The following is an 18,485-nucleotide window of genomic DNA, read 5'->3' as shown; positions in this document are numbered from 1 at the left end:
TGGGGCTGGGGTGGGTGAACTCTGTTCCCTCATGGTCCCCAACCTTCCAGACTCCGATGCTCCCCCACCCCCAGACTAGGTTTTCTACTGCTTTTCTTTCTGTCGACGCGGCAATACGAGTCAAAGGGAAATTAATTTGTCTAAAATGCAATCAAAGAAATGGATGTGCTGCTCCAAACCAGGAGGGTGCTGGGCAGAGCGGCTGGGGCTAGCTAGCTAGCTGCCTGGTGATGGGGACCAGGAGAGCCAGAAGAGGAGGAACCTCAGACTTTGTCCCTCTCTCCCTCTCCTCTCCCCTCCCCAATCCTCTCTCTGCCGTCTACAATTCTGTCTCTTTGGACAGCAACTCAGACCATCGGTCTGCGACTGTGACTTGAACAAATTCCCATTTATCATCTCCTCACACGCACCCTTCTTGTTGGTGTTCAGCGGTTGGTTATTGTCGATGGCGCGTTGTTCTTGTTGTCTGGGATGGGGAGGGGGGTGGTCTCTTGTACCCACAGCTGGGAGTGACCTTGAACTTATGATCCTCTCGCCTCTCGACCGCCCCCACTGCTGGAAATAACGGGTGTGTGACACCAGTCTGTCTGCAAACGGGCGGACACTCTACCAACTGAATAGCTCTCCAGACCCGATAGCTTTGATTGTGGCAAGGTTTCGGGTAGCCCACGAGCTTGACATCAAACATGCTACGTGACTCTAGGATGGCTTCTCCACCTGCTACATAGGTGCTTGAGCCACAGATCCGAGCCATCTCCCCCCCCCCCCCAACCGCATGATTCAAAGCTTACACGCGGCACTTGGCTGTGTGTTGTCTCTTAGTGTTAGAGGTAAAGGGGGACGGTGGGTTACGGGGTCTGAACGTGAGAACCAGACGCCCACCTCCCGAGCAGCGGAGCTGTAAAAAGTCTCAGCTCTGACCAGCCTTGCGAAGAACCAGGCGTCTAGGGAGAGCTTGGGCAGTCCAGGAGGAAGTTCGCAGCCGGAAGCTCCCGCCCCCAGGGCCGGATGGTCCCGCCCCCTCGCAACGGGTCCAGCGTCCTTCCCTCCCTCCCTGGAGACAGGAAGGACGGGACAACTTTGCTGTTGAGGGGAGCCGGTAGGTCCGTGAGGGGTCGGGGCTGGGGGAAACGGGGTGTAGAAGGCGCCTTAAGCGGCAGCCTCGCTATTAAGCAGTGCACGTAGCACACCGTACCCCTCTGCTACAGGGAGTGTGACTCAGTGCCCTCCCCGTGGCGGGCTCCTGCAAGGATCGCTGCAAGAAAGGAGCCAAGACTCTGGCCCTCACCGGACACCGTTCTCTTTCTCTCCCTAAATGACCGCAAGGTCGTTGCAGAGACCGACACCATGCCTTCCTTTACAAACCCCATTCAGTTACTTGTTGGCTCATAGAGTAATTCAGAAAGTGCGTTCTGGGGGGCCTGCTGCGTGCCGAGCCCGTGGCTGTCCCACGGTAGGCACCCGGATTTTTCCAGAGATCAGTGTTACTTGAAAATCCCTTGTCGACAGGCACGAGGGAGCAAAGTACCGCATGGTTTGTGGCTGTAGCCAATGGTGCAAGAAGCTGTAGGCACGGAGCTCGTTTTCCTAGGCTGAATACATCAGAAGGGTGAAAGACCCCCCCCAAGCCGCCTATGAGAGAGGTGGCCACCTACTGTGCTGCTCGCCCAGTACCCTCAGCAGAGGCAGAGACCCCAGATCCTTTAGAGTTCACATCGTTTGTGAATGAGAGCTTATATAGCACCCTGAGGTGTTCAGAGGTGGGAGTGCAGGGTTCTTTTTGAGTCAGGGGATGGTGACTTGGAAGCCCCTCCTGCTCAAGTCCTCGTGGGCACCTATTTTTGCACAGGTCTCAGGGTTTCTCCGTATACCTCTTTGGACCTGGGTTTCCTTGTCTGTAACTGTGGACAGTGCTCCAAGTGCCTGCTGTGAGGACCACACACCTCCTTCCTTCCTCGCCCTACCCCGCCCCCCACCTCCGTTTATCTGTATATAGTCAACCAAGTGGTTGAGCGTGTGGGTGCCTCTGGCTGACTGTGAAACACAAGCCAGGTCACGCAACCTTCCGAGGGCTCATCTCTGAAAATGAGAGTAGTCGGAGTTTCCACGTAGGTTTAAATGGGATTGTGTATGAAATGAATCTGCGACCTAGTAACGCTCACCATCCCTAGTTCTGGGCCCTTCCAGGACCAACCCTGCCACCTCACTGCCTTGTTTACACACACACACACACACACACACACACACACACACACACACACACACACACACACACACACTGTTTCTCCTTTGCTAAGATGCCGGATTCTGTGCTGGGGGTGGGGGAGTGGTGACTCAGTGGGCAAAGCACTTGTCCCACAGGCATGATGGCATGATGACTTGGGTTCAGTCATCCTCGGGACTCACGTAAAAAAAAAAAAAAAGCCAGGCGTGATGACACATGTTTGCAAGTCCAACACTAGGCAGTGTCAGAGACAGGTGGATCCTACCAGCCCACTGACCTGCCAGCCTGACTGAACTGGTGTCCCCGAGGTTCCATGAGAGACCTTGTCTGAAAAACAAAATAATGTGGCCTGTGAAATGCCTTAGCAAGTAGAGACGTTTGTCACTGGGCCTGGAGACCTGAATTCAATCCCTAGATTGGAAGGACAGAAATGACTCCCAAAAGTTGGCCTCTGACTACAACACACCACACACACACACCCCACACCACACACACACACCACACACACACACCACACATGCACACACCAACACACACACCACACATACACACCACACACACACCACACACACAACACACACACAACACACCAACACACACATACACACACCACACACACACCACACATACACACACCACACACACCACACACACATACACACAACACACACACACTCACCACACACACCACACACACCACACACACACACCACACACACACACCACACATGCACACACCAACACACACACATACACACACCACACATACACAACACACACACAACACACACACAACACACACACAACACACCAACACACACATACACACACCACACACACACCACACATACACACACCACACACACCACACACACATACACACAACACACACACACTCACCACACACACACACTCACCACACACACCACACACACCACACACACACACCACACACACCACACACACATACCACACATACACACACCACACACACAACACACATACACACACCACACACACCACACACACATACACACAACACACACACACTCACCACACACACACACCACACACACCACACACACCACACACACACACCACACACACATACCACACATACACACACCACACACACAACACACACACACACAACACACACTAAATAAATGTACAAACATGTGGAAATGTCTTGAGGAATATAGCTGAATTGAGCCTCTGGCCTCTACATGTACACACACAGGTGAGTACACCCAGACACATGTGCACACACATTCATGCAGAACGCATATATGATATTTTTTCATTGAATTTTTGAGGTGATTATAGACTTTATTTTATTTTTGTACTGCCATTACATGAAAACCTCTTCCCCACACATTCATCTAAGTTACTGTAACATTCTCCCATTTAATGATTTACTCTGGTGGTAATGTTTTGAAGTACCTAAAAAGCAGCTGTGGTGTGGGAAAGAGTTGTTAATAATCACCCTGCAAATCCTTGTCCTCAAGGTAGTGGAGGTGCCCATAGCCCAGAGACTCCAGCTACCCCTTTGTGAAGACAGGAAGGTGACATTCCTTGAGCTGATCTGACACTGAGTCAGGGTGCGTGAATGCCACTTTGTGGCCTATAGGAGGGTCTGTGGGCCCACAGATGGTCGATTTTCACATCCTATTGACAAGGTCATTGCATCCTCTGACTCCTGGGATGTGGGGGAAATGGATGGGGCAAGCATGACAGCCTTGTGCCCACGTTGAGGAGGAGGAGGGGGAGGAGGAGGAGGAGGAGGCCAGTCCTGCAGATCTGGGCTAGGGCGCCGGGATTACTTCTGTGTGCATGAAAGTCGCTGGGGGAAACTCACCGAGTGAGTGAGCTCTGCGTCTTCCCCACATCTCCTTCAGCAGGGAAGCCAGGCCTTGCTGCCTAAAAGAAGGGTAAGAGTGGGAAAGTGAGGGGGCACTGAGCTGGAGGCATCTACAGTTTCCTCCCCTCAACCCTGATCCTCAAGGAAGGCCACCGCCACCCCTGGGCCTCCTGGCATTGTCCTCTTCTGTTGCCCATGGAAAATAGGCTTGGGCTTGATGTAGAGGGGCAGTCTGTCCATCTGTGACTCACGGTTGTCAAAGTGTGAGCGGTGCTGTATCGTTTTGTAGGACTTCTGTCTGGGGAGACTCTCTGAAGAGCAGCATGGACAAGCATAGTACAGAAAAGCCAGGAAGGAGCACTCAGGACCCAGGATGCTGCCCAGTGCCGGCTCCTGGAAGCCAAGAGCATGACCTGGAGAGGATACTCCAAAAATCAGCTCATCACGTGGAAAGAACACCTTCAGTTCCTGACCCCAAGCCCCCACCTTTACCCCTCTCAGACTTAGGGCAGCCCCGGAAGTCACCTCTGACAGGCACGGATAAGAAGTACCCCCTAATGAAGCAGCGAGGATTCTACTCTGACATCCTCAGCCCTGGAACCTTAGACCACCTTGGGGTGAGTATGGCAGCTGTCCCTTGCCAGCCTTGATAGTTTCCCTGTGGGTTCCATCTCCCATCTTATTGTCCTGCTCAATGTCAAGTCATCGGTTCACTTAGCCACCCAACTGTATCTATCCGTCTGTCCGTCCATCCGTCCATCCATCCATCCATCCGTCCGTCCATCCATCTGCCCACCCACCTAGCTATCCCAGTCGCCAGTCCATTATTTTTTACCTCATTGATAAGCCCCACCTATGTGCCGGACCTAGGGCTGAGCACTGGAGACATAGCAGAGATAAGGCCCGCACACCTCCATTGTGATGACCGTCCCAAGTCCCCAGAACCAGTTAAGTTCCGGTTTAGAAGTGGGTGTGTGAATGAGGCAGCATTCTGCTGAGATCTAAAAGTTATTTCCCTGCCGGATAAGACAGGGGCCGAAGAACACGTCAGGCAGGGAGAAACGTGGGCCCAAAGCCCCAGGGATCCCGAGAGAAGGCATGGCCCATGAGAAAAAGCAGGCGTAGGACGTAGAAAACGCCTGCTATGAAGGGACGGCGTCGGCGCCTGGAGGAAGGCGAGAAGGAAATACCTGGAAGAGGATTCCCAGAGTCCTGTAGGCTCCGAGCTGCCCTACGAAAGTTTTAGGCAGGGGAAAGACTGGAAAAGCAACTAGGACCCACTGGTACCCAGCTCACCAGTAGTGCCAGAGGGGACCCCGTGACGCCTAGAGACAACTCCCGACTTTGCAGTTTCTGCCTAATGGCTTGGCCCTTGGACACACGCTAGAGTGTTCTCTGGAAGGAAGGAAGCTACGTTGGACTCAAATAGGACAGCCGGTGGTGTCCCAGGTGCCCTTGGTCTGTCACCCACTGTGGCCTTTGGACAATATGTAGAGGTTCACCCCCCTTACTCCTGGGGCGCTCTCTGGTGGGCGGCAGGAAACACTCAGCCTTGGAGTCCTGGGCCCTGACTGCCTGTGGAATGTTTGCACACACTCAAGGTCTCCGGCTTTGTTTCAGAGTGTGTGCTGCGGCCCCTACATGTCCCAGAATTTGATTCGCAAAGCTGACCTCGACAAGTTCACCCCAAAAGGTCAGTGCCAGGAGGATTGGGCACACAGTGGTAAAAGACATTCAGACTAACCTAGGGCCTCGGACAAGTGGCCTCTTCCTGGCAGAAAGCCTCAGCTTCCTCAAGGGTGAAATGATATCCGTGAATTGTGAGCTTTGCAAAGGTCCAGTTCACAGGAGTGCTTTGTCCTGACCGCACGGCAGAGCTGAGTAATGGCCTGAGACTGGCGTCGGGCTCCTGAGGGCCACAGTTCTCTCTCCCGGGCTGGACTCGGTAGGGTTTGAGTTTTCTGCATCCCCCAGAATGTGGGCTGTAGGGAAGTCGAGATCATGTTTGAGCTGTACCCGAAACACAAGCCTGGCCCAGGTAGATACCTGAGAGATCTTTCCTAAAGGAGAGTGGACTAACTGTCCACAGCTTCATGGCAAGTCTCTGAGCGTGCCTGAGGTGACTTTAGCAGAGTCCAGGTTATATAAAGGAATTTGGCCTCCCTGTTTTCCTCCTCCAACAGATAGACGGTGTGTACCCCTCCCATCAGACCCAGGTGCCCCATGGTCCCAAGCATCTGTCCTTTATGCCTACCCCAAGAAACGACTCGCTCCTCCCTAACCCAGGCAAACCTAAGCATCCCACAGCCCAGGACACGCCTGCCTGGTCCCTGTCTGAGGATGCGCCTTACGGGCATGGCTTGGAGTAGAGCTGTTGGCCCTGGCCTACACCCTCAACCGCCGACGTCCCCTCTGCCCACAGCTGACTCATTCAAGATTCCCGAGGACTTTCAGGAACGCGTGGAGCAGCAGCGCATCGGCGCTACCACGGAGCTGCTGACCCAGACTGACTTCCCGCTACAGGCCTACGAGCCCAAGGTGCAGGTCCCATTCCAGGTGCTGCCCGGCCAGTGCCCTCGCAAGACTGAGATAGAGAGGTATGCCGTGGTCGGGGACAGGGGTGGGGTGGGGCGGGAGGGGGGGGGAGCTGAGGGGGAAGCCTGTCCCAGGGAGGCAGCATCTGCCAGGCCCAAAGGGGGGGTGACAACTGCAGACCGTGAGGGGACAAGCCCCACAGCCCAGCATGTGCAAGTATGTGAGAGACCCTTCTCCGAGCAGGAGCAAATGGCTCTCCTGGCTGTGGAACCGGGGAGAGGTAGCAATGGGGTCACAGGGTGGGGCTGCCAGGGAGGATAGAAGGGGCAGTTGGGACTCTGGGCCTTTACTGACGCCCATGAAGCCACCTCATAAACCGTCATCCCGTGACCCACCCCCCCCCTCCCCGCTAGGAGGAAACGGCAGTACTTGAGCCTGGACATTGAGCAGCTGTTGGCCAGCGAAGGCATCGACCCCAACAAGCTCATGCCCAGACACCCAGACCCGCAGCACCCACAAACCATCGAACAGGGCCACGACCCACTCTTCCCCATCTATCTCCCGCTGAAGGTGAGCCACACCGTCACGACGGCTGGTAGGCCCCGAGCCCCAGGAGAAAGAAGCTCCAGGAGTCACATGGCAAAGGGGACCCCCACTCCGGTCACAGGCACTCATTTGTCACACCGCGGAATAACCCCCAAGTGTTTGTAGCTCCTGAGTTGAAACAGGAGTGGTCGCCGAATGAAATCAGTCACCCATTCCCTACGTCTTCCCTGGAATCCTGGACAGCCCGTGTGCCTGCTCCATACCCCAACCCTGGCCACAGGCATCTGTAAGCAGCCAGGTTGAATGTGGGGTACGGTCCTGACCCTCTGACCAGAGGACCGCCTTCTGACGGGAGCTTGTGAAATGAAGAGGGCAGGGATGTAGGAGGGATTTGGTACCACTTTCTCAAGGTACAGACGGGGAAAGTGAATCTGGGGAGGAGAAAAGGGGAGCACAGCCAGGCCCTAACCCTCGCTGTCCTCTCTTCCCTTCCTCTGTGGCCCCGTGTGTCCCTTGGCTGGAGTCCCTGTGGGAAGCAGAGCAGAGTCCAGATGAGAATCACTCTTCCAAGGCCGTCCGCTGATCGCCTCTGTTGTCTATGATCAGCATGGGTTTCTCAGGAAATCCCAGAGCTACCTGTCCCCCTTGGGCCTGAGTTTGGTGTTTCTCCACAGTAGTCAAGAGAGCCCACATCCTCCTCTGAGACCCCTGGGCACCCTCAGCCTGAGCATTGGGTGGCTTGACTGAACAGGGCACCCCCCCCCCAATTCAAGCACTGTACATCAATAGAAGCAGCATGGTCTTAAAGATCAGATTCTACCAAGGCTGCAGAAGCCCCTGGCATTGCTCACTTTTGCTTGGCCACTGGGGGAGCTGTTTCATCGGTCAGTTGCCTGCTTTCTCCAAGGTGTTTGATAACGAAGAGTTTGATTGCCGGACTCCCCAAGAGTGGCTCAACATGGGCTTGGAGCCAGGGTCCCAAAACAGGAAGCCTGTCCCTGGAAAGGCCCTTCTTCCCACAGACGACGTTCTAGGCCACGGTGAGCAGGACCACCCCGGGGTTGGGAAAACCGTCTTTTCCCAGCAACCTCTGGCCAAGGCACTACTTAGTCTTCCCTGGGACCTCGTTACCAGGAGAGCTAAAGTATCTACTGGAGAACCCCAGCTGTGATGCAGTCCAAGAATCTGGTCACACAGAGGCAGGGACGCAAAGACCAAGGACAGCACTGCCAAGAGGGCTGGGGACAGGACAACGAACAAACAGACTTTGGGGGGTCAGGGAGATGGCTCAGTGGGTAAGAGCACTTGCTGCCCAAGCACTAGGACCAGAGTTCAGATCCCCAGCACCCATGTAAAAAGCAAAGTGTGGTGGGCACACCTACAATCAGAGTTCTAGGGATGTGGGCGCAGTTCTAGGTTCAGTGAGATATCTTGTATCCAGGGATCAGGCAGAAAGCAACAGAGGAAGACACCTTTCTCTAAAGTAAAAGCACAAATGCTCGTTGGAAATGCTTAAGGGCACAATCACACACCTTCCCACTCATTAACCCCGAAAACACTATTGCTTCTGCTCTCAGTGACCTCTCTGCTCTCTCTCTCCCCTCACCCCCAGTTTTCAAGACACGGTTTCTCTGTGTAGCCCTCGCTGCCCTGGAACTCACTCTGCAGACCAGGCTGACCTTGAAATCATAGATCCGCCTATCTCGGCCTTCCGAGTGCTGGGATTAAAGGCGTGCACCACACCACCACCCAACCTTGGCTCTTTCTCGTACACTGTCACAGAGTTGCTCACAAGAGCAATACACACACAGTTTGTCACATACATTCACAATCACATTGGCTATATCACACAACAGGCCCCTTCCAGGCATGTCATCGCATCCAAACACATTTCTTCGACACGTATCCATGCATCTACTCTCCAGTCACACATTCGAAACCAATGACTCCCCCTTTCCACATATATCCACCACCCAGGTTGGTATGTCTTATCCCTGCCTACATCCTGTTACCGTACCTACGGTTTCTCCATTGGCCCCTGGTCTCCCCTGATGGCCACAGAGGTTGTCTTCAGTTTCCTGCTGTCAGGAGCAGTGACAGGGTGAATATAATAGATGCCACTCTGGCCCGCATGACTGGGTCCTACGCGGACTCCTAGGAAGATTCCTAAGTACGGTGTGGAGGTTGGTAGTGAGAGAGCTGAACAAGCTGAGGGCTGCCCTGTGCCCTGTCCTAGGGTGGATGGCACTGTGCAGACCGAGCAGTCCCGGGTACCCAGTCATCAGCCGGAAGGCAGGACTGTATGAGCAAGGGCAGGGCTGAAAGTCGTGTGTCCCTCCCAGGACAGTTCTCTGAGCAGGCTGCAAATGTGTTTCATTTTAAAATTATATATTCATACTGGAATCAATTTATCTGAAACAGACAAGATGCCCAGAGTGTCCCCCACACACACACACACTCTGGGCTTAAATACAGCAGAGACGTTTAATTAAATCGATTCCAGTTCTCCAGTTCCTGGCAGTTAAACCATAAGGAACCGGGCTGCATTAACCTTAAATACACCAGGCACCAGCCTCCTCGCCCCGCTGGGGCCCTGGCCTCGAGCTGGTACACTAGAGCAAAGAGGGGCTCGCAGCGAGCATCTGCCAGGGACCTCTTGTTTTTAGCTGGCAGTCTCTTGGGACAGATTTTTTTTCTCCATAAGTTGAGCCAAGATGGAGATGATGTTTTAAAAAAAGGAAGTATCCCAGGAACAAAAAAAGCAAAGTAAAGCCAGAGCCGATGTGAGGGTGCACAGCAGAGGCCCCTCAACAACTCTCTGATGTCAGGGACAGGCCCCATCTTCCCAGAGTGCCAGCCAGCCCTTCCTTCCTTCCTTCCTTCCTTCCTTCCTTCCTTCCTTCCTTCCTCCCTTCCTTCCTTCCTTCCTTCCTCCCTTCCTTCCTTCCTTCCTCTCTCCCTCCCTCTCTCCCTCCCTCCCTTCCTCCCTCCCTCCCTCCCTTCTTTCCTTCCTTCCTTCCTTCCTTCCTTCCTTCCTTCCTTCCTTCTTTCCTCCCTTCCTTCCTTCCTTTCTTCCTTAGCCCAAGCTGTAGAGCCCCTCGGCTTGTCTTAAGCCACTCTGCGCGGAGAAGTTCCCTGTTGGGCACTGAGTGTGCATCTCAACTTCTTCAGTAACGTATTCGGTACCGACCTATGCACGCACCAGTCTCAGTCTGGAGCCCAAGTCCCCAGCTGTGCTTAAGGTGGGACAAAAAGGGAGCTGACAACGGGCATGACCAAGGTCAGGGTGAAGGCCACAAAGAGTAGTAGCTGGTCAGAGAGCACACAGGGCAGAGGCGTTAGGTGAAGCAGAGGTGCCTCCCTGAGGAGAAGCCAGATCACCAGGCAGGGGACAGATCACCAGGCGGCAGCAGTCATGGCCCCTGCAAAGCGCCTGAGGCAGAGCAAGCCTGACAGTCACAAGGGTGGACAGACGCACAGCGCGCAGGCACGCACGAGCAGAGTGGTCGTTCCCTGCCCTGCCCTGCCCCCGTCCCTGCCCCGTTCTGTCACACAGAGGTCAGTGACTCTACAGTCAGAGGTGTCCTGGTCACCTTAAACAGAGTCATCTAGCTTGGCCCACGGATGACCGCTCGTGGCGGGTCCTCAACAGTGCCGTTTGTATTTCTGTTTTGTTTTGTTTTGTTTTGTTTTGCTTATGGATATCTTGCCGGCACCATTTGTGTGTACCTGGTGCCCTTAGAGGCCAGAAGAGGGCAACGGATCCCCTGAAATCAAGACTTGCAGACAGTGCTCTTGACCGCTGACTGTCTCTCCAGCCCCCAGCCTTGGTTTTGAGGCAGGGCGGCGTGCCCGAGTTGCCAGACTATCCTAGGACTCACTCTGTGGCCCAGTCTGGCCCTGAGCTTTTGCCACCCCACCCCCTCTTGTGTCCCAGAGTAGCTAGGATTGCTGGTTCGTGCCACCAGGCTCTGCACTCGGCAGGGCAGGTTTTCGTTGGGCCGCACCTTTCACGGTTCCCCGGTGACCTGTGTCTCTCGCCACTCTGGTGAGGGCTATGCCCTGAAGTCTAGCCTTTCTGGGTCCCCTTGTGACCGAAGCTTCCTCAGAGGTCAGCTCACCTGAAAGGAAGCAGGACTGCCGCTCGGCTGGAGCCAGAAAGGGCGTCCGGTGGAAAGAGATGCCAGTTTAGCCACCCCCGAGCCCCATTCCCAACATCGGCTGCCACACTGGGAAAGCCCTCTCCGCCACTGTGGCAGAGAGTACGATAAGGCATCCCCCCTCTCTATTTTAGAGGACCCCAAGAGTCAGAGCCTGGACTACAAGTGGTGTGATGTTGGTGTCCTTGACTATGATGAAGAAAAGAAACTGTACTTGGTGCAGAAAACTGACAAGAGGGGCTTGGTGCGTGACGAGATGGGGATGCCCATTGTGAATGGAGGAGTCACCCCCGAAGGTAACAAGCTCTGTACCTTCCCACCAACCCCCGGGGTGGGGGGGGGCGGTCCCAGCTCAAGTCTGGCCCAGCCTGTGACTACAGCTCAGTTCTGGATTCTACCTTACTGGGTTTGTTAACCAGGGCCCACCCCTGACCTGTTTGAAGGAAAGGACCCGGAGAAGGCAAATGGCCCCTCACTGGCCTGTCGGCTGTGAGCAGCTGGCCCCGTGGCTTTCATTATGGTTCTGCAAAGTAAACCAAGCCCTGTCAATCGTGTTTGCTCCGGAGTATGGAGGAAGGGACACTTGAATAGCCACCCCTGTGTAACTCCTGCCAGAGCAAGGCTCTTTACAGTTTACAAAGTATTTTCACATGCATCCATGACACCTTATGAAGCAGGCAGAGCAGGAAATGTCATTTTGCCCGTTTCTCACATTTCACTGTGCGGGGCTCCACACCCCATGATAGCAATGACATCTTAATCAGAGCCACCAGCCCAGGCAGAGCTGACCAGAAGCAAGGACCCCCCCCCCCCGGGCTGGGGAGCCTGACTGTGTGTCACTCCACCACCCCCAGGAAGGCCACCCCTGCTGGCCTCCCAGTACTGGGTGCCGCGGATCCAGCTGCTCTTCTGTGCTGAAGACCCTCGTGTGTTCACACAGCGCGTGGTCCAGGCCAATGCTCTACGCAAGAACACGGAGGCGCTGTTACTGTACAACCTGTACGTGGACTGCATGCCCACCGAGGGCCGGCGGGTCATTGACGAGCAGAGCCTGAGCAAGATAAAACAGTGGGCTTTGAGCACACCACACATGCGCAAGGGGCCTCAGTGAGTCGGGGGAGGGGCTGCAGCCTCCCTGGACCTTTCTGTGGGGGTGGTGTTGCCAGGGTCCAGAGCAAACCACTGACACATCTCTGTGGGGCTTCTGTTACTGTGGTTAAACACCACAACCGAAAGATACTTGAAGAGGGAAGGGTTTATTTCATCTTGTACTTCTGGGCCCATCAGTGAGGGACAGGAACTCAAGAACAGGAATCTGAGGGCCAGGCAGAGTCCTTGGAGAATGGCCGCTTCCTGGCTGGCTCCTCATTCGCTTGCTCAGCCTGGTTTTTTTTTTTTTTAATATGACTTAGGACCACTTGCCCATGGGCGGCACCAGCCCCACATGGGCTAGATTGGCCCACAGTCATCATTCACTCAGCAGGAAACTGAGAAAACATCCTACAGATTTGCCAACAGTCAATCTGATGGAGGCATTTCTCAGTTGAGGTTGCTCTTTGCAAATAACACTAGCTCGTATCAAGTCGGCACAGGTGGTTTGCTGCCTGCCCAGGGACTCGGACTCCAAGCAATGTCTGGTTGTCTCCGGTTGCCTCACTGTAAAGCCTTGTGGACTTGTGCGCTCTTGCTGTGTTGAAGGGATTAGCGCGCATTGCTGCTTCTTTCTGACGTCCATGCTGAAATGTGACCTCTTCGGGCTAACCTCGTATCTGTATGCTACGTCCTGGCGTGTCTTACCTTGAGTATGCTCTTACTTCCTGGCACAGCAGGAAATCCTAGGCTTAATACGTGTTTTCCCAGATCCAGTCTTGAAACTGACTTTTTTTTAAAAGATTTATGTATGTATGCGTGTATTTATTTATTTATTATGTGTACAGCATTCTGCCTCCAGGTACGCCTACACACCAGAGGGCATCAGATTTCAGTATAGATGGCTGTGAGCCACCATGTGGTTGCTGGGACTTGAACTCAAGACCTCTGGAAGAGCAGTCAGTGCTCTTAATTTCTGAGTCATCTCTCCAGCCTGAAACCATCTTTTAAAAAAGACTTTTAAGTTCTATTTTTATTTTATGTGTATGAGTGCCTGCTTGTATGTATATACAACATGGGTGTGCCACGTGTCTGTGGAGACCAAAAGTGGGAGTCAGAGTCTCTAGAACTCGAGCCACAGATGCTGTGAGGTGCTTTATGGTTGCTGGGAACCGAACCCAGGACCTCCAGAAGAGCAGACAGCGCTCTTAACTGTTGAGCCATCTCTCCAGCCCCCCAAATGGGCTTTTTCTCAAGAAGCCCCAGTTACTTTTAGTGGGAAATCTAGAAGCCAGGATTTGGGCATTAGATGTGTCTCTGCAAGGTCTTAGATTAGACACATCCAGGGGAAAATGTTTTCCTGGACATAATTAATCTTATATATAGCACCTCCACACACACCCATATTTCCTCTATGTTTATCTTTTTTTTTTTTAAAGCACGAGCCCCAATGATAGCTTCAAATTGACTCCAACACCACTTGGCTCATTCTCACGGTGACAAAATTGTAGCTTTCTTCACCTGAAGAAAATTGGTTCCCATTGTTCAACACAGGTTGGACTAAATGCTCAGTCCTAGAATATACCAAAAGTAGCTTCAAATGGCTGGCACATGCCGGTTAAAAGAAAAATTTTTATTTGTTCTGCTTTGTTTTGAGACAGTCCTGAATTTACCATCCTTCTGCTGCAGCCACCCCAGTACTGGAATTACAGGCATAGACCATCCATCACCCCAGTACTGGGATTACAGGCATGGGCCATCCATCACCTCAGCTTCTCAGGAGACATTCTGGCACTGTGTCCTTTTTTCTTTTTAGGATGGGGGAAATATAGTCAAAATATTGTGTTCAACGCTGATTTGATTTGATTCTTCCTCATCAATAGGGTATTTATATATTTTATGAGACATAGTTTAGTTCAATAGGGTATTTATATATTTTATGAGACATAGTTTAGTTCAATTTTAAAATTACATTTGGAGAGAGAGAGAGAGAGAGAGAGAGAGAGAGAGAGAGCATATAGAAGACACAAGATGGCTTTTGGGAGTCTGTTCTCTCCTCCCACCATGTGGATTCTGGGAATCAAATGCAAGCCACCAGGCTTGGTGACAAGCACCTTTACTCACCGAGCCTTCTCACTGGCCCTCGGTTTGTATCGTTTACACATAAACTGTGTCGCACTCGTAACGTGTACTCAGCAGGGTGTGTGAACCCCCTGACCCCCTGTCTCCCTCCCTGTGGCAGGGTCCTGGAGCACCTGAGCAGCCTGTCTAGAGAAGTGAGCCTGGACTACGAGCGAAGCATGAACAAGATCAACTTTGACCAAATTGTCTCTTCCAAGCCAGAAACGTTCTCCTACGTGACCCTGCCCCAAAAGGAGGAAGAAAAGGTGCCCAACCAAGGTGACTCTCGCTGCCCACCTGGCTGGTTCGCCCCACCCCTGCCTCTCTCTCCGTTCAGCCACTAAGGGCCTCATAAACATGGTACTCCCTTGTGCCCACCCTGTCCCTAACCTTTATACCTTTCTTTGCCAGACACCCAGGGAATTCTTGTCCAGGGAACAGTGTGTGTGTGTGTGTGTGTGTGTGTGTGTGTGTGTGTGTGTGTTTCCCAGGAATGCAGAAGCCACAAGGTAAATATGTACCAGGAAAGCCATGATTAAAAGTAGACAGATGTTAGCATCCTGCTAGTCAGTATAGAAGCCTTTCTTCCTTCAGTAACAAGAAGACAGTTGGCATTGCTACAGCTCCATGGACACATGGAAGACCAAGTCTCAGAACAGACCCCAAGAGTTCTTCTTGCCCTGAGCCCACCCATACATGCAGAGTACATTTCCAGGCCCCAGATGCTTGTGTGCGATGAGCCCAGGATACAGACTGGGCTGTGGATAGCAAGCCTTCTTGTAGTCAGATATTCCTTTGGGGCCCCAGGGCAGGCTCCAGACCAGCCTCTGGCTTCATGTAACCTGGGTAGAAGATAAGGAGGGGGGTCTACAGGTACCCCCCACTATTCAAAGGGGCCAGTGACCACTAATGACCCTGGAGGAATCTCAGAGCCGGTGACTGACTATGGGCCCCAGGGCTGCTCCCAAAGGCTAGAGTAGGAAAAGAAGGGTCTGGGGATGAAGCCGACTGTGCTGGGAAGGAAACAGTTGTGTCCTCTCCATCAGGCACTCTGGATGAGTCCTGGCCCGCAGTGTGTCCCAGGCAGGTCTGATGCTGGCTTTTGCCCCCCACCTCTGCAGGGCTGGTGAGCATCCCCAAGTACCCCTTCCGGGAGCAAAAGGAGGATTTCACTTTTGTGTCCCTGCTCACTCGGCCAGAAGTCATCACAGCTCTGAGCAAGGTGCGGGCTGAGTGCAACAAGGTGATCTCCATGTCCCTGTTCCACTCAAGCCTCTCCAAGTACAGCCGCCTGGAGGAGTTTGAGCAGATCCAGTCTCAGACGTTCTCCCAGGTACCTGGGCATCAGAGCGTGGAGGACAGGGGCCTCCAAACCCTACAGCCATCGCACTGGCCTCAAGGCCCTACTGGAGTGGGATAAGGGTGGGGCTCATCTTGCTGGGCAATGAGAACCAACCCGGGCTTCCCTTCCAGTCCCTCTGAGCTAGCCCTGGTGGCCTTAGGGCAGATCTCCCTGTCTTAAGGGAGAACAGGAACCACAACCCCAACACAATACTTGAGGACAGGGTTTGAGGGGCATGGCTGCAGCCTGTCTCCACTCAACTCCTGCATTCTCCCTTTCTGCTCCTCCTCGTCTGTGTGTCTGTCTCTTTTCCCATGGCTGCTTCAGAGTCCCGTGCCCTCTGCCCCTCCTCCAAGCAGCCCTGGACCCCAGATGTCACACGGAAGTATCGGTGCACAGAGCTTGGCAGCAAGTTGTAGGGGATTCCCCTCCATCTGTCCCATGAGTCTCAAGAACCCTGGCGCATCACCTTTGAGCACAGTAGCTATGGACGGTGGATCCCTGGGGCGGCCTTTCGATGGCATTTCTGTCTGCTCCAGGTGCAGATGTTCCTCAAGGACAGCTGGGTTAGCACCCTGAAAGTAGCTATGCGGAGCAGCCTCCGGGACATGAGCAAGGGCTGGTACAACCTTTATGAGACCAACTGGGAGGTGTATCTCATGTCCAAGTTGCGCAAGCTGATGGAGCTCATCAAGTACGCGCTGCAGGACACGCTGCGCTTCCTGGTGCAGGACTCCCTGGGCAGCTTCTCACAGTTCATCGGAGATGCCTGCTGCAATGTGCTTGACTGCACAGACAACATGCCCTGGGGTGAAGACCTCGTCAATAGCCCCTACAGGTGGGTTCAGACGAGGTACCGGGAAATGACTGTGTTGGGCAACCCTTGTCAGGATACCCAACATACCAGGTTCCTGACATAAGACAGCATTCACCGTCTCTAGGTCACCCAGCAGTGTCCCCTCCAGCTCCAGCTGACTTTCTGGTGATCCTCATTCACGCAGTCACTCTCTGAGTTGCTCTGGTAATGCTGATCCCTTACCATGAACCAGATGTGGGTCTCAGGGTACTCTGAGACACAGTTTTGCGGGTTTTGTTTGTTTGTTTGTTTGTTTTTGATTTTTCGAGACAGGGTTTCTCTTTGTAGCTCTTGCAGACCAGGCTGGCCTGAACTCTCAAGAGATCCACGTGCCTCTGCCTCCCAGGTGCTGGGATTAAAGGCCAGCGCCGCCACCACCACCGCCTGGCTTGACACAGTTTTTACTGTGTCCTTCTTCAGTGGGGGAGCAGGCACAGCAAGACGTTTCATAAATACTATCATCGCCAATTTTATGATGTACCCTGGGGATGGGCATTTGCCTCGGAGTCAGGGAGGAGGTAGCGTCTGAGGCATGAGGACACTAGAGGTAGCCGGCAGGACCAAATGGAGCAGAAGCAGCAGGAGTAGAAAGGACTTGGAACGGCTGAGGACGGACAGGCTGGCAAGCATGGCTGGGATACAGGAGGGCAGATAGGTGTGGTCAGAGGAAATGGGACAGGTCAGAGGGACCAGTCTAGATCACCAAGCACTTCCTGGGTTCAGCACTGGGGGCTGAATTTTTAGTAATGTCAGAAGCTATCAGCAGAGCCCTCGCTGGGATCTATCAGCAAGGCTTCTAATGTAGCTCATGCTTTGGAAGCTGAGGATAGTGGATTCCCAGGAAGAGCATGGGGACCTCTAGCAAGCACCTAGGCCTGGCCAACCGGCCCCATGACCTCAAGACTAAGGTAGGATGGCATTGGCTCCAGAATTTCTGGGGCAAGAGCCAAAGCACCTTTCTGTCTGGCCTTGAGCTTTCTCTCTAGTAAATCAGGGGTTTCTGTAGGGAAAGAGAGGCCACGGTTATAGAAGCTTGAGATCACAATACTGGCAAGAAGGAGGAGGCATTCTTGATCAGCCCAGTTATTTGCCTCCAGGCCTCGGAGGAATCCCCTGTTCATCGTAGACTTGGTGCTGGACAGCTCAGGGGTGCACTACAGCACGCCCCTAGAGCAGTTTGAGATGACTCTGATCAACCTCTTTGACAAGGGTATTCTGGCCACCCACTCCGTACCCCAACTAGAGAAGGTATGTGCTACAGGCTGGGCCAAGCCTAGGTGCTAAGAGCCATGGAGTGCTTTCACAAATACCAGAGTAGTTCCTTACCACTGGCCTTCCACTAATGGGCAAGTAAGTGTGGCTCTCGAACTCATAAGCATCTCCTCTAATCCTCACTGCAAATAGAACTACTAGCATCGCTGCCTTGGAGACATGGAGAATTAAACCAGTTAAACCTAGTTTATAAGACAGCTAAACATCAGGACATGCATTTGAATCTTGGACTCTTTGGAGTAGTCCTGTCACAGCCATATAGGCCTTGTACCCCAATCCCTTTTTCTCCTCCATCCCTGAGCCCCTTTCTCTACCCCAAGTGTAGATCCAGGTGGAGTTCCACACAAAACTAAGTATCCAAGGTCCCAAGTCACCACTGCTACCCAAACCCCAAGCGGCACAGCGCCCGCTCTCCAGGCCTAAGAGCCTTCGTAACTCAAGTCCCTTCCCGCTGTCAGCACCATCAGCAGCCGGGTTGC

General features: G+C 53.4%; 1 protein-coding gene across 1 annotated transcript in view; it reads left to right on the top strand.

Annotated features, from left to right (window-relative positions):
- The first annotated feature begins 1,000 nt into the window (after nucleotides 1-1,000).
- Nucleotides 1,001-18,485, top strand: part of Dnah1 (dynein axonemal heavy chain 1) — a 62,001-nt gene continuing 44,516 nt past the window's right edge. Inside the window, exons 1-12 of the mRNA XM_040747848.1 lie at nucleotides 1,001-1,099; nucleotides 4,375-4,702; nucleotides 5,706-5,778; nucleotides 6,508-6,682; nucleotides 7,034-7,190; nucleotides 8,074-8,206; nucleotides 11,461-11,622; nucleotides 12,181-12,433; nucleotides 14,658-14,815; nucleotides 15,658-15,869; nucleotides 16,418-16,716; nucleotides 17,832-17,982. Coding sequence (XP_040603782.1) covers nucleotides 4,409-4,702; nucleotides 5,706-5,778; nucleotides 6,508-6,682; nucleotides 7,034-7,190; nucleotides 8,074-8,206; nucleotides 11,461-11,622; nucleotides 12,181-12,433; nucleotides 14,658-14,815; nucleotides 15,658-15,869; nucleotides 16,418-16,716; nucleotides 17,832-17,982 — 2,067 coding nt within the window. The 5' untranslated portion in view covers nucleotides 1,001-1,099; nucleotides 4,375-4,408. The remainder of the gene's footprint in view (nucleotides 1,100-4,374; nucleotides 4,703-5,705; nucleotides 5,779-6,507; nucleotides 6,683-7,033; nucleotides 7,191-8,073; nucleotides 8,207-11,460; nucleotides 11,623-12,180; nucleotides 12,434-14,657; nucleotides 14,816-15,657; nucleotides 15,870-16,417; nucleotides 16,717-17,831; nucleotides 17,983-18,485) is intronic.

Source organism: Mesocricetus auratus, unplaced genomic scaffold, assembly GCF_017639785.1.
Source record: "Mesocricetus auratus isolate SY011 unplaced genomic scaffold, BCM_Maur_2.0 Super-Scaffold_100006, whole genome shotgun sequence".
NCBI lineage: Eukaryota > Metazoa > Chordata > Mammalia > Rodentia > Cricetidae > Mesocricetus > Mesocricetus auratus.
The sequence above is the reverse complement of the archived record's forward strand: the minus strand, read 5'-3'. Positions and strand labels throughout refer to the sequence as shown.